This window comes from Sarcophilus harrisii, chromosome 3, assembly GCF_902635505.1.
Source record: "Sarcophilus harrisii chromosome 3, mSarHar1.11, whole genome shotgun sequence".
Classification (NCBI taxonomy): domain Eukaryota; kingdom Metazoa; phylum Chordata; class Mammalia; order Dasyuromorphia; family Dasyuridae; genus Sarcophilus; species Sarcophilus harrisii.
This window is the reverse complement of record NC_045428.1, coordinates 339,709,292-339,723,574: the sequence shown is the minus strand read 5'-3', so window position 1 is coordinate 339,723,574 and position 14,283 is coordinate 339,709,292. Positions and strand designations below refer to the sequence as shown.

At 33.1% G+C, this 14,283-nt stretch overlaps 1 protein-coding gene across 4 annotated transcripts in view; it reads right to left on the bottom strand.

The window, feature by feature from the left end:
• RAB3GAP1 (RAB3 GTPase activating protein catalytic subunit 1) overlaps positions 1-14,283 on the bottom strand; it is a 95,430-nt gene that overhangs the window by 26,166 nt on the left and 54,981 nt on the right. For all 4 annotated transcript variants that reach the window (XM_031960002.1, XM_003763817.4, XM_031960000.1 and 1 more), the window contains exons 9-11: positions 13,401-13,482; positions 12,564-12,632; positions 10,458-10,531 (exon numbers count right to left, since the gene is read on the bottom strand). In XM_031960002.1, the coding sequence (XP_031815862.1) occupies positions 10,458-10,531; positions 12,564-12,632; positions 13,401-13,482 (225 nt within the window). The remainder of the gene's footprint in view (positions 1-10,457; positions 10,532-12,563; positions 12,633-13,400; positions 13,483-14,283) is intronic.

The window sequence follows — 14,283 nt, the reverse complement described above, 5'->3', positions numbered from 1 at the left end:
ACAGTACTGGAGGCAAGGCTCTCTTGCTTCACCCATAATCAGATTCCAGTCACATTCCTAGGTGGTAGTCCTGGGGCAAGGAGCTCTAGCAAATCAGAGCTGATGGTACACAGTAGAGCAGGGTCTTTCATCACAGTTCCAAGACAGAAAAGAAAACTTGTAGTCACAAACCAGAGCACAGGAAAGGAGTAAACACAGCTCTCCATGGATACTATCACCTTGGAAAAACTGAAAACTTACAGGTCTCTAGAAGCATCTCTCTAAACAGCTGCATAAAACCCCTAAAGTGACATTGTTCCCTAAAGAAACAGTGCATCCTACACTCTGGAAGCAAAAGCCTACTTTATCAAAGAGTTAGAAGTCAAGAAGTAGGCTGGAAAAATGAGCCAACAACAAAATAAAAATTCCAATCACAGAAAATTACTATGGTGACAAAGATCAAAATACATACTCATAAGAAGACAGCAATGTCAAAATTCCTACATTCAAAGCCTCTAAGAAAAATATGGACAAACTCAAAGTGGACTGAAAAATCAATTAAGAGAGGAAGAAGAAAAATTAGGAAGAGAAATGAGAGTGATACAAGAAAAATCATAGGGAAAAAGTCAATAAGCTTGATAAAAGGAGGCACAAAAAAAAAAATACTGAAAAAAATAACTCCTTAAAAAACAGAACAAATCTAACAAAGAGAATACCTTGAAAATCAGAATTGGCCAAATGGAAAAGGAGGTATAAAACATCATTGAAAAAAATAATTCCTTAAAAATTAGAATTGAGCACACAGAAACTAATGAGAAATCAAGAAACAACACAACAAAAGCAAAAGGGTAAAAAACAAACAAACAAACAAAAAAACACCGAAGACAATGTGAAATATTAGAAAAACAAATGACTTGGAAAACAGATCCAGGAGATAAAAATCTTAAAATTATTGGTTGATCTGAAAACCATAAAAGTCTCCATGAAATTATTAAGGAAAAATGCCTAGATATTGTAGAACCAGAGAGTAAAATAGGAATTAAAATAATCCACCAATCACCTCCAGAAAGAGAACATAAAATGAAAACTCCCAGGAATATTATTGCCAAATTCCAGAGCTCCAAGGTCAAGGAGAAAATACTAAGAGCAACTAGAAAGAAACAATTCAATTATTGTTGAGCCCCAGTTAACATAATAAAAGATTCAGCAGCATCAACATGAAAGGATCGAAGAGCTTAGAAAAGATATTCTGGAGGGCAAAGGAGCTAGAATGAAAAAGAGGGTTTTTCAAGCATTTCTGATAAAAAGACCAAAACTGAATAGAAAAATATTTCTTCCAAATAGAAGATTCAAGAGAAGCACAAAAAGGTAAACAGGAAAAGAAAATCATAAGGGACTTAATGTTAAACTGTTTATACTCCAACATGGGAAGATGATTTTCTCATTATTTGGGTAATGATACCCAATATGTTGGTATATTGGGGAGAAAAAGAGAGAGGAGAAGGAAGAGAGGGAGAGAGACAGAGATAGAGAGACACACACACACACACACACACACACACACAGAGACAGAGACAGAGAGAGAGAGACAGAGACAGAGAGAAATAGACACACAGAGAGAGAAACAGCCAGAGAGACAGAGAGAGTATATGTATATTTAGAGAAAGAGGGCACAGGTTTGAGTTGAATATGATGAGATAGTATCTTAAAAATAAAAAGGTTGAGAAAGGAATGCACTGAGAAAAAGGGAAAGGGAGAGGTATAATGGGGTAAATTATCTCACGTAAAAAATTTAAGAAAGCACTATTACAGCAAAGGGAAAGAAGGGGGGAGGTGGAGGGGAATACTTGAACCTTACTCTCATTGGAATTGGCTCAAAGAGGGAAGATACATATACACTCAATATCTATCTCACCCTAAAAGAAAAACAGAAGGCGAATAAGAGAAATAGTTGGGGAGAGACACTCATAGAAAGAAGGGTGGATTGGGAAAGGCAAAAAACATTTTTGAGAAGGGACAGGGTCAAAGGAGAGAGAAAACAGAACAGAAGGGAAATAGGATGATGGGAAACAGTCATCATAACTATGAAAAAAATTTTGAAGCAAATTTCTCTGATAAAGCCTTGTCTTTCAAATATATAGAGAACTGACTCAAATTTATAAAAATAAGAGCTATTCCTAAACTGACAAATGATGATTTAAAAAATATATATAGTTAGTTTTTCAATGAAGTAATCAAAGCTATCTATAGTCATAAATCACTAGTGATTGGAGAAATGCAAATTAAGACAATACTGAAATACTACCTCACACCTATTAGATTGACTAATAGGAAAGAAAAGGACAAAGGGGTTGGGGTAAAATTAAGACACTAATGCACCATTGATGGATTTGTAACTGATTCAACTATTGTCAAGAGCAATTTGCCCCAATATTTATAACAGTTCTTTTCTGGTAGCAAAGAATTAGAAATTGAGGGGCTATCCAACAATTGGGGAATGACCCAACAATTTGTGGTATATGATTGTGATAGAATATTATTGTGATATAAGAAATGATAAGCTAGATGCTTTCAGAAAAACCTGGAGAGATTTACATGAACTGATGCAAAGTAAAATGAGTAGAACCAGGAACAATATTGTAAGATGACCAACTATGACTAACAACTATTCTAAGCAATGTACTGATCCTAGATAACTCTGAAGGGTTTATCATGAAAAATACTATCCAATCTCAGAGAAAGAACTGATGGAATATGAATACAGATCAAAGAACTTTTTTTAACTTCATTTTTCTTGGTTTTTTATTTTTGTCTACGTTTTCTTTTATAACTTGATTAATAGGGAACTATGTTTTGCGTTATATATAAACTAAATCAAATTGCTTCTCTTCTCAATGAGGGATGAGGGAAGGGTGGAAGAAAATTTGGAACACTATTTTTAAAATGAATGTTGACAATTGCTTTTACATGTAATTGGGAGAAAATAAAATACTAAATTTCAAAAAAAGAAAAACCTTTACTGCCAAATGAAAGAAATGAAACAAGTAGCAAACATTGGTATATACATATATGTGTATGTGTGTGTCTATTTATCTATAGCTATCTATCTATTTCACCAAATAAATGTTTTTCAGGACTACTAATTGCAATAACTGGTAACATTTTGAAATTAACCATGTGAACAAGTAACTTGTCCTTTAATTCTTAAGAACATTACTGTTATAAAGGAGATATTTAGCACTACAGAGTAAAAAAGGCTACTTATTTTTCAGGAATTTTTGTAATTAAGCAAATTGAATTTTATAAAATTTGCTGAATAGCTGTATTATTCACTGAGTACAAATGTAACTGGAACATGATCTCTGGCCACAAGAAATTTGCAATCTAGTAATACATACATACATATATATATATATATATATATATATATATATAAACATAAATATACATACACAAAGACACAAACAAAACTTAGAGATCACACAAAATGCTAAGACAACTAAAAGGAGTGAGAAAGCAAACAAGAATCAGACCTAGAACTTAAAGGACAGATAATAGTAATAGCTAGATTCATAAAGAATATTGTTTTCAACACCCAATAAAAGCATTTTTTGTTTATAAACACACGTAATACTATGGTGTAGGAATATAATGGAACATTACTGTTCTATATGAAATTATAATACTTGAGAAATTCAGAACCACTAAAATAAAACTGAAGATTGAGTAATAGTGTAAAAAAGGTAATGCCAACTCTTTCTTTCAGGAGAGAGGTACAAAATTATAGGTGTCGAATGTGGCATAAAGTTGTTTTGTTTAACTATTTCTTTGTTATAAGGCTGGGCCTACTTAGATGGTACCTGAAAATAACATATAAGACATAAAAACATCAGGCAACAATAAAGCTTTTTTTTTTAAGGCAACAAGAGAAAATTAGGGATATCTCAAAGTCAGTCAGTTAAAAAACATTTATTAACCACTTACTATATACCAGGCACTCCGCTAAATAAGGAGGCTACAAAGAGAGGAAAAAGACAATGCCCTGGCCCTCTAGATGTGCACAGTTTAATGGGGGAGATATAAACAATATATGCAAGTCACACAAAAGATAAACAGGAAATAACCAACAGAAAGAATGTACTAGAATTAAGGACTAGAAAAGGCTTCCTGGAGGTGGTGAGACTATAACTGAGACATGCATGAAACCAAAGAAGCCAGAGAAAAAGCAATCCTGGCATGAAGGAGAGAGAGTACAAATGACCTGAGGCACAAGATAGAATCTCCTATTCAGGGAACACGGAAAAGAAAACTGGAAAGGAATGACAAGTGGGATTAAGTTAAGAATGGCTTTGGACAGCAAACAATTTTACATTTGATCATGGAGGAGACAGGAAACCACTGAAATTTCCTGAATAGGAGGATGACACATGGCCCAACCTGTATTTTGAGAATGAGCAGCCAGCACTGTAAAGGTAGGTCTAGAAGGCTATGTCATGCATAAGGAATCAGAAGTCTCAGTAACATCCAGAACATGGAAAGAATAGGAAAGGAAACGATTTATGGTGAAAACAAGTTTATTGCCTATAACAAAAAGAAAACAATTTGCATTTATATGGGTCATCTGGATCACACAGTGGATAGAGTACTGGGGTCAGAATCAGGAAAACTCATCTTCATGAATTTTATTCTGGCCTCAGACACAAGCTGTGTGATTTGGGACAAGTCACTTAACCTTGTTTGCCTTAGTTTTTTCATCTGCAAAATGAGTAGGAAAAGAAAATGGCAGACCATTCTACTGTCTGCCAAGAAAACCCCAAATGGGGTCACAAAAAGTTGAACATGACTAACAACAACAAAGCATTTATGTAATACTTTAAAGTTTGCAGAAGATGTCATATTATTTTATTTTATTCTCAAAATAATCCTAGCAAATAAATGTTGTCATTTTTCCTCTTAACAAAACTGTATTCCTGGTTTGAGTCCCTCCAAAGGACAAATACTCTCATAGATGTAAAGGCATATTATGGTATATACCTACAGTATAAATGTCATAAAACTATAATTTATAAATCTCCACTAGAGATTTAATAGTTGGTCACTGGACATCTATTAACATGGCACAGTGAGAATGGTTGCCACAAAACTACTGTGTCCATAAGCCTTGCCATGAACTTTCCCACAAATACCAACACCGAGGAACACATCAGAAAACACATGTGGCCAAGGCAGCTTGTATTTCTAGTCCGATACAGATCACTTCTTTTCTTACAGTCTTCCTATTGTTCCCTCCTGAGCACTGGATCTCTGCTGGCAAGCTTGTCAACTAGGCACATTAAGACAAGTCTCTCATGAGTCTTTTTCTCTTCATAGCTCCTAACTGCCAGGGCTACTTTCCTTAATTTTTGGTCAGTTCTCTTCTCTACTGCCATTAGATTCTGTTATTGTAATTGATTACTTATATTGAATGTCACTGCTCTATATCAATTTCTCTCTGGAGAACGTGTGACTCAGATGCCTGCCTTGAACTACTTTACTCTCCAAACTGCTTCCTGGTGTGTATGTGACATATCATGCTGAGGGAACGCTTCTGCTGTTGGGTGCCCTAGCAGTTACAAGAACTGCTTGCCTTCCTCCAAGAGATGAAGAGTGATTCCTTTTCAGGAGCTAAATTCTCCCACAGCTGCTGTCTCCTGCCTGAAGGGCTGCAAAACAAGCAACCTAGTTTTTCCAGGGCAATGAGCAAGTAACCAATCTTTAGTAAGCAAATGGAAGTTATCCATTCTAGTTCAAGCAAGAAACTTTTTCACATGTCTTTACACTTAGTTGAACAGCTCATTATCTGCCATTTATTTTCCTTCATTGGAAAGAAATGGGAAATCAGCTCACCTGCCAATACACACACACACTTAAATACCCCCACAATCTGGTTTGTACATGGAATTTACCCTTTAATTGTGATTAGTATCAAGTCTGGCAAATTTTTGAGAAATTACCTGTTTTCCTAAAATCTCAAAGAAAAGCAGCAGCTCTTTTCAAAGCTTATCAATTCTTCCTTGTACCTCCTATTACTGAGGTTGAAAAAAATGTTAAGAATTGAGAGGCATTCCCACAAATCCTCCTTCCAACTAAATTTTGTCTCATAAGTTTCACTTACAGATATTAGTACTGCTGTGACAGAAGGTAATTCTAGAACAAGTAAGGATGCTCTACGTGTGTGTGTGTGTGTGTGTGTGTGTGTGTGTATGTATGTGTACTGCCTATTTCTAAAATGCAATGAGCATAGAAGGTCTTCCCAAATTTAGAATCAATCTATATTTATACCAAGATAATATGTACAGATATCACCTAGTTCAAAAAGATTTTAGTACTAAAAAATCTACACATATACACATAAGTTTGTGAGCATAATTTGCATTTCAAAAGATTTGTCACAGAATTCTTTCAAGTAATTTTGAATGATTTAATACGCAAAAATGTTGCTTATACTCTACCTACTTAGGGTATAAGTACCTAACACATAGTTAGGTACTTATATTAGATATATATACACACACACACACACAACACTTATATATAAGTATACTATACCTAATATATTAGGTATAGTACCTAACAAATACTATATAGAGATATTCAATACGTTTTTTTAAAAAGTATATTGTAGATTATCTGGTATATTTATCAGTGATTAAAAAATTCAAATTTCAATTAACTATGTAAACAAGTATGAGGACTTAGAAGAAAGGGATATTACCATAATATAAGAAATAGTAGAAGTAATCACATAGAAGAAGATATAGCAGAAGATTTCTTCAAGGACAAACTCAAATCATTAACCAACATGAGTAATGTAATTACTCAAAGTAATTAAACAAGAACTACATTGATATAAAAATCATAAGGTCAAATAAAAGAATAGCTTTGGTCTTAAAATAACAGGAGGAAACTGAAGGAAAGTTTTAAATGTTTTAAAAGACTAGGAAAAAACCCCAAAATAATCAAGAGGAAATCTCAAAAAAAAATATACTGACGTAATCAATAACAGGCCCTCAGTGAACAACGGAATTGTACATGAGGCAGAGCAGATGAAATAATAACTCAAAAATATTTCAATTATGCAAATTATTGAAAAACACATAGATCCAAGTGACAAGACCTAGAGAAAAGATCAAAATGTAGCAATATCAAGATTGCTGACATAACAGAAAATTTAAGGAAAAAATACAAAAGAATTTGAATATCATATTCTAGAAAATAAAAGAAAAATTTTCTAGAACTGGCAAAAACAAGTAACATGAAACTAAAACAGAAAGAATAAGAGGGACATGGAACATTTTACTTGTCAGACATACAGATAAGGAAAGAGTTTTAACCAAATGAGAGGGGGATTTAAATGGGTAACTTTGGTTGCATTAAATTAAAAAGGCTGTGCACAAACACATGTGGCCAAGGTAGACAAGATTAGAAGGATAGCAGGAAATTGTAAAAAAATTTTTTTTAGCAAATTTCTCTTATAAAAATCTAATTTCTCAAATATATAAAGAACAGAATCAAATTTCTTAGGAGTCATTCCCCAATTTATAAATGGCCAAAGGAAGTTTTCTGAAGAAATCAAAACTAACTTCAATCACCTGGGGGAAAAATCCTCTAAATCATATTGCAAATTAAAACAAATCTGAGTTACAATTTCTCACCAATCAGATAATAAATGTTGTAGGGGATATGGAAAAATAGGGATAATAATGCAATGGAATTATAAACTGTTCCAATCATCCTGGAGAACAAGTTGGAACTGTGCCTAAAGAGCTGCAAAAGTGTATACCTTTGTCCCAAGAGTACCAATGCCAAGTCTGTATCTCAAAGAGATCAATGAAAAGGACCCATAGCTGAACAATCTATGGTATATGATTATGATGAAATAACCTAGGTCTTCTCTTCATCCTGTCACCATCTGGGCTATCAGTGTACTCAACTCAATGATCAGGATTGAGCATCAAACTCAAAGTATGCCCTAATCAGAGCCTTACGAGCACAATCTCAGACGAAGTAACACTAGCCATTATTCTTCTCTCAATCATACTAATTAACGGATCTTTCATCCTAAAAACACTTTCAACAACCCAAGAAAACAGATGACTAATCATTACAACTTGACCCCTTGCCATAATATGGTACATCTCTATGCTAGCAGAAACTAACCGAGCACTATTAGACCTAACCGAAGGAGAATCTGAACTAGTATCAGGCTTCCATGTAGAATATGCAGTTGGCCCATTTGCCATATTCTTCCTAGCGGAGTATGCAAACATCATTGCCATAAATGCCATCACAACTATCCTATTCATAGGATCTTCCCTCACCCCCAACCTCACTCACATCAACACTATCTCCTTCATACTAAAAACACTACTCCTTACCACATAGCCTTTCTATGAATCCGAGCCTCCTACCCCTGCTTTCACTACGACCAATTAATATACTACTATGAAAAAACTTTCTACCAATGACATTAGCACTGTGTCTATGATTCATCTCCTTACCTATTGCCCTATCATGCATCCCCTCACAAATATAAAACTATGTCTGACAAAAGAATTATCTTGACAGGATAAAAAACAGGGGTCCAGGCCCCCTTATTTTTAGGATAATAGGACTTGAACCTATACCAAAGAATTCAAAACCCTTTGTGCTCCCTCTACACCATATCCTAGTAAGTTCAGCTAAATAAGCTATTAGGCCCATACCCCGAAAATGTTGGTTCACACCCTTCCAATACTAATGTCCCCTTAAGTACTCATCATTTTATCACTAAGCCTCCTTATCGATATATGCCTCACCTTATTCAGCAACCACTGATTCACAGCTTGGATGGACTCAGAGATTAACACCCTAGCAATTATCCTTCTAATAATTATTTTGCTTTAAGAAATGACAACCAGGTTGTTAAAAAAAAAAAAAAAAAAAAAAACCTGAAAAGATTATATAAACTGATGCAAAGTAAAATGAATAGTACCAAGAGAACATTGTACAAAGTAGTAGCAATATTGTACTATAATCAACTGTGAATGACTTAGCTATTCTCAGCAATGCAGTGATCCAAGATAATTCTGAAGGATTTATGATGAAAAATGCTATCTACCTCCAGAGAAAGAAGGATGGATCTGAATGCAGTTCAAAACATGCTTCTTTTTCTATAAACTTTCTATAATTGGGGGATTAGAAGTGGCTTTATTTTTTTTTCAACATGGTGAATATGGAAATGTTTTATATGGTTGCAGACGTAGTCAATTATTTGCCATCTTGGGGAGTGGAAGGACAGAAAGGGAGAGAGAATTTGGAACTAAAAATTTTTTTTAAATTAAAAATTGTTTTTACATGTAATCTGAAAGGTTGAAAAATGTACTGATATTTGCCAAGTTAACTTAGAAATTTAATAACATTACAATAAAACATACCAATGAATCAGTCATAAATTCATATGGAAAAACAGATACACAAGGATATCACAATAAAAATAGCAACAAATTATAAAATAAAATGTTGATGGGGATATAAGTAAATAGACATTCTGCTGCAATACCACTAGGATTGTGACTGGTATAATCATTTTGGAGAACAACATGACTATATATAAAATCAAAGTGAGTCATATTATTTTGTCCCAGCCATTCCACTTCTAGGACTTTATTCCAAAATATCAAGAAAGAAAAGAGAAAAGAGAAAAGAAAAGAAAAGAGAAGAGAAGAGAAGAGAAGAGAAGAGAAGAGAAGAGAAGAGAAGAGAAGAGAAGAGAAGAGAAGAGAAGAGAAGAGAAGAGAAGAGAAGAGAAGAGAAGAGAAGAGAAGAGAAAGAAAGAAAGAAAGAAAGAAAGAAAGAAAGAAAGAAAGAAAGGAAGGAAGGAAGGAAGGAAGGAGGGAGGGAGAGAGGGAGGGTGGGAGAAAAAAAAAGAAAGGCCTATCTGTATGAAAATACAGAAATCTGTACAAAAATGCATAATTTCTGTATTTGTAGTAAAACCTTGGAAACAACTTCTATGTCTAATGACATGTTGGTACATTAATGTAATGGAATATTATAGGACTTTGAAAAGGATTTAATTTGAAGCATATAAGGAAATGTGGAGAAAAATACCTAATAGAATGAAAGTTCAACTGGGCCAGAACTCTATGGAAATTTATAACCACCATAAAGAAAAAAGGAAAAACAAACAAAGCAGCAGAACTTTAGCATTTTCTGCTTTATTTTTATTTTTAATTAATTTGGTTATCCTTTGTTGAATGTTAAGGGCACATGTAAAATTTTGTTCTTTATTTTGTGTTTATTTAACTGTTTTTAAAGTGCTTATTAAGATTACTATTTTAAAAAAAATGGCTAGAGTATGACTTGTTCAAAAAGGAATTTAAGATGATTCCAAGGTTCTAGGTTTAGAAGATGGGAGATTAAAGGAAAATATCAATAAAGAAAGCAAAATTTCTTACCTAGCAAACATTGGGGATTATCAGCTTTTCGAACCCTCACAGACCAATGAGGAGCTTGAATAGGATCCAGATCCCTAAAAACGCAAAATATACTAATTATGATCATCTTAAGAATTCAAAAAACATATCCAAATTTAGTTCAGTGACACATTAAGTAGAAAAATACACATGCCAATAATTTTCTTAATTTCATTAGTAATCTAGCATATAAAATCTAGCTAAGAAAAAGGGGGGAGGGATCTGGCACACAAACATTAAGCTTAAAGGCTAAAAAACTATAAAAAAGTATGGTGGAATCATGGTAATGATGATGAGTGCTAGACTTAAAAGTCAGAAAAATCTTAATTCAAATCTCATTTTTAACCTTAGCTAATCATAGGAAATCACTTAATCTTTTTGAATTTCAAGGGCTGTTTTAAATGGTTGGAATCTATATCAATCTAGAATTCCCAAAAAGATAAAATCACAGTTCTTTTTATGTCATGATGTTAGAAAAAAAAAGTAATCCATTAAAAATAAGAGTAGCCACTATATAATTTTATGTATTTAGATCATTTTTGGATAATGCACATTATATGATGATATTTTAAAGTTTATAAAAGCATTTTTATCCCAACAACCTCTGAGATGAATTATATTATATAACTAAGGAAACTGAGGCTCCTTGAGGTGAAGTGAATTCTTAGTCCCATAACTAGTAAATAGCAGAGCCAGGATATGAATTTAGGTCTTCAGAATTAAAATCCCAAAATAACTCCTCTTTGCATTACCACTGTAACTTCTATGATAACTTACCATCTTTAAGGATGACCAAAAAAGCAAAGACAGCCAGGTCTATCCAGTAACATCCTGCATGTCATATCTTTATATTGCTATCAAAAAAGCAATGCAAAAATGTGCAGAAGTATTCTACCTCTTGCAAAAACCACCAGTCATTGAAACAAACTGTCTTCCTCTTTAAGCACATCCTTTCCAGAAAAATCCTTCCCACAATTTTCAACTAGTTTTCAACATCATTGGACTAGACATTACATTTGTTTTATTATAGAATTCCATATATGTCTTGAACTATTCCAAAACATTCTAATAATTTCTGTCACTTCATAGTTTTTTGTGCAACCCAGATTTCTTTTTAGGTAATTTCCCCCTGCTCCCAAAACAAATTTAATTTCCATAAATAATTAATTTTTTTACATTTAACAGCTTCATGACATGCCTAGTTTGGAATTTTTCTCGTGGAATGAGGGCCACTCTCTGGACTAGTGTTCACCCCAATCTCTTCCCATACTGGTGATCTGGCTTTCCTGAGAAGAACCACTAACATGTGGTTAGATTCAAATTCTCTTAAGGTTATAGAAATAAGCCTGCTATGAGAGAATATAATACTCTACTCACCTCTAAGATCTTAGCCTCTCGAACCCCCAACCATGCAATTCTATTTACACAAGACTAGACACTTAGAATGATGACACTATTAAATCTTAAAACACAACTCTTTATTTAAAAATAATTCAAAGTCAATTATAATACAGAACAGTCAATATATTTATAGTCATAAAGAATCGGAAGGAAATTTTTTTTTTGTTTTTTTTTTTAAAGGGGCATTGTGTTAGGGAGCATTTTTTAACTTCCCAAATGCATTCCAGTCTGTCCCTCTGCTTCTATTCTCTTCTGGGCCCAGTGTTATTAATTCATTTTTAATACCAGTTCAAGATTTGTATTTATGTACTAATTTTTTATGAATGATTACATATCTCACTCAGGTTACATATCACACAGAAGGACATATAATACTTTGAGTTTTGATCCCATCACACAATATAATTCATAAAGAGAAGCATCTGAGAATCTTTTTTCTTTTGGACTCTGAAAAGGGCATATGAAGTTAGCATCTAAATAGGACAAAAGGAAAGCACCTTTTGCAAATATGTCTTACTGGATAATGACAATCAAAGGATCATTGAACAATGTTATCTGGTAGTTGCATTGATTTGATCAATTTTAAAATAAAAAGAAATATAGAAAAAATGAACTGGTAAAAATATATGGCAATTAATTTTAATATTACAGTATTTAGGCTTAATTCATTAATATGAACACACTTACGAGTAAACATCATTATCCACAATGATTCCTTCAGTAAGGTGAGGCCATGTAGTTGCTAAATGGAGTTCACTAAAATAAATTTAAAAAGTCAATAAATAGGAGTTATACAAGATTTCAAATTTATCATTGTGTGAGCTACTAAATGCTCATAGCTATTAAATTTGTTCTTTTCAGGTTCAACCTTTGGTCTAAATTCCCATATATTCTATCCAATTTATTATCTCAGGGATCTCTTCCTAATCTCTGGATGGTTATCTGTAACATCTTGACAAAAGTAGAGTAGAAGCTTAGAAAAATCACCTTACCTATACTATTTTTGCTTCTCATAAAGTATCTATACTTCCTTTCCTCACTGTTTTCTCCTTTCCCTTTAATTCTTACTTCTTTATTGTCATGTTATTTCTAAATATTATCACTGTTACATTCAAAACAAAACAACTTTTTTAGAAATAGTTCCTTTCATTATTACTAAAATAATATTGGTCACTCTCCATATCATTAAAAAACATATACCTCTTTGGTTAAGTGACTGCTAAGCCTTCCTTTTCAAAGATCATATCCAAAAGTATAAACCATTTAAAAGAACTTCAAATCTGTCTTTATGCCTGTATTGCTAGTATAAAACATAATCGCTGAATTATTATTGAAATCTCTTAAATATTAAATAACAACTTCTCAGTTATCACAAAAAATCCAATGTAACCAGAATCTCAGATGATTATTCCTAGGACATTACTCATTCCAGTAGGTGGCAGTGTCACTCAGAAAGAATCTAATGACATTGATTAAACATCGTGGTTTGGAAGTACAGTTTAAATGGTTAGGACATATTTTTACCTAATTGGATCTTCACAGGCACCAAATGGTAACTTCCCAAATTCTAAGCCTCCAACTTCTCCTCCAACAATGGCATCTATATCTGATTTTAACAAACAAAAAGAAAAATTGTCCATAATATGGGATTTAGTTAAATATGGAGAGATAGGAAACCTAGGCAATTTAAATTAAGTCTTTAAAAGACAAATGTTCTATTTCTACAATATAAGATTATTTCGGTAAACAGGATAACCTAAAATCATACCCTAGCCTACAAGTACTTTAGGCTTCAGCACTATAAGATAACCAAAATAATCTATTTGATTAGGTATTAAATGCTTTACAATATTATCTCATTTAATCCTCATAACAACCTGGGTGGTAGGTGCTATAATTATGCTCACTTTTCAAAAGAGAAAAGTGAGGCAAAGTTTATGTGATTTGTTCAGGGTAATCTAGCTAGTAAATGTCTAAGGGTGGTTTGAACTTAACATGTTCCTGATTCCAGGTCTACTACTACTGTGTTACCTACCTACCTTTACAAAGCACTTTATTCATATTATTTCATTTTAGAATATTTTATAAAGAATCAGACAAAAATCAACATTCTTTAGTAACGAAAACGAGGAAGACACGAAACATTTTCTGATTGAAAGTACAATATAACTGGGTGGTTAGATGGTGCAGTATTCAGAGCACCCCCACCCTAAAGTAAGGAAGACCAGAGTTCAAATGTGACCTCAGACACTTAACACAACATTTAAAAGACGTGTGACTTAATGCACTTAAACCTAGGGCAAGTCACTTAACCCCAATTGCCTGGCAAAGAAACAAAATTAAAAAAACAAACCAAAAAGAAAACAAAACTACCCCAGAGTATAATAATATAACTGAAAGTACAAAT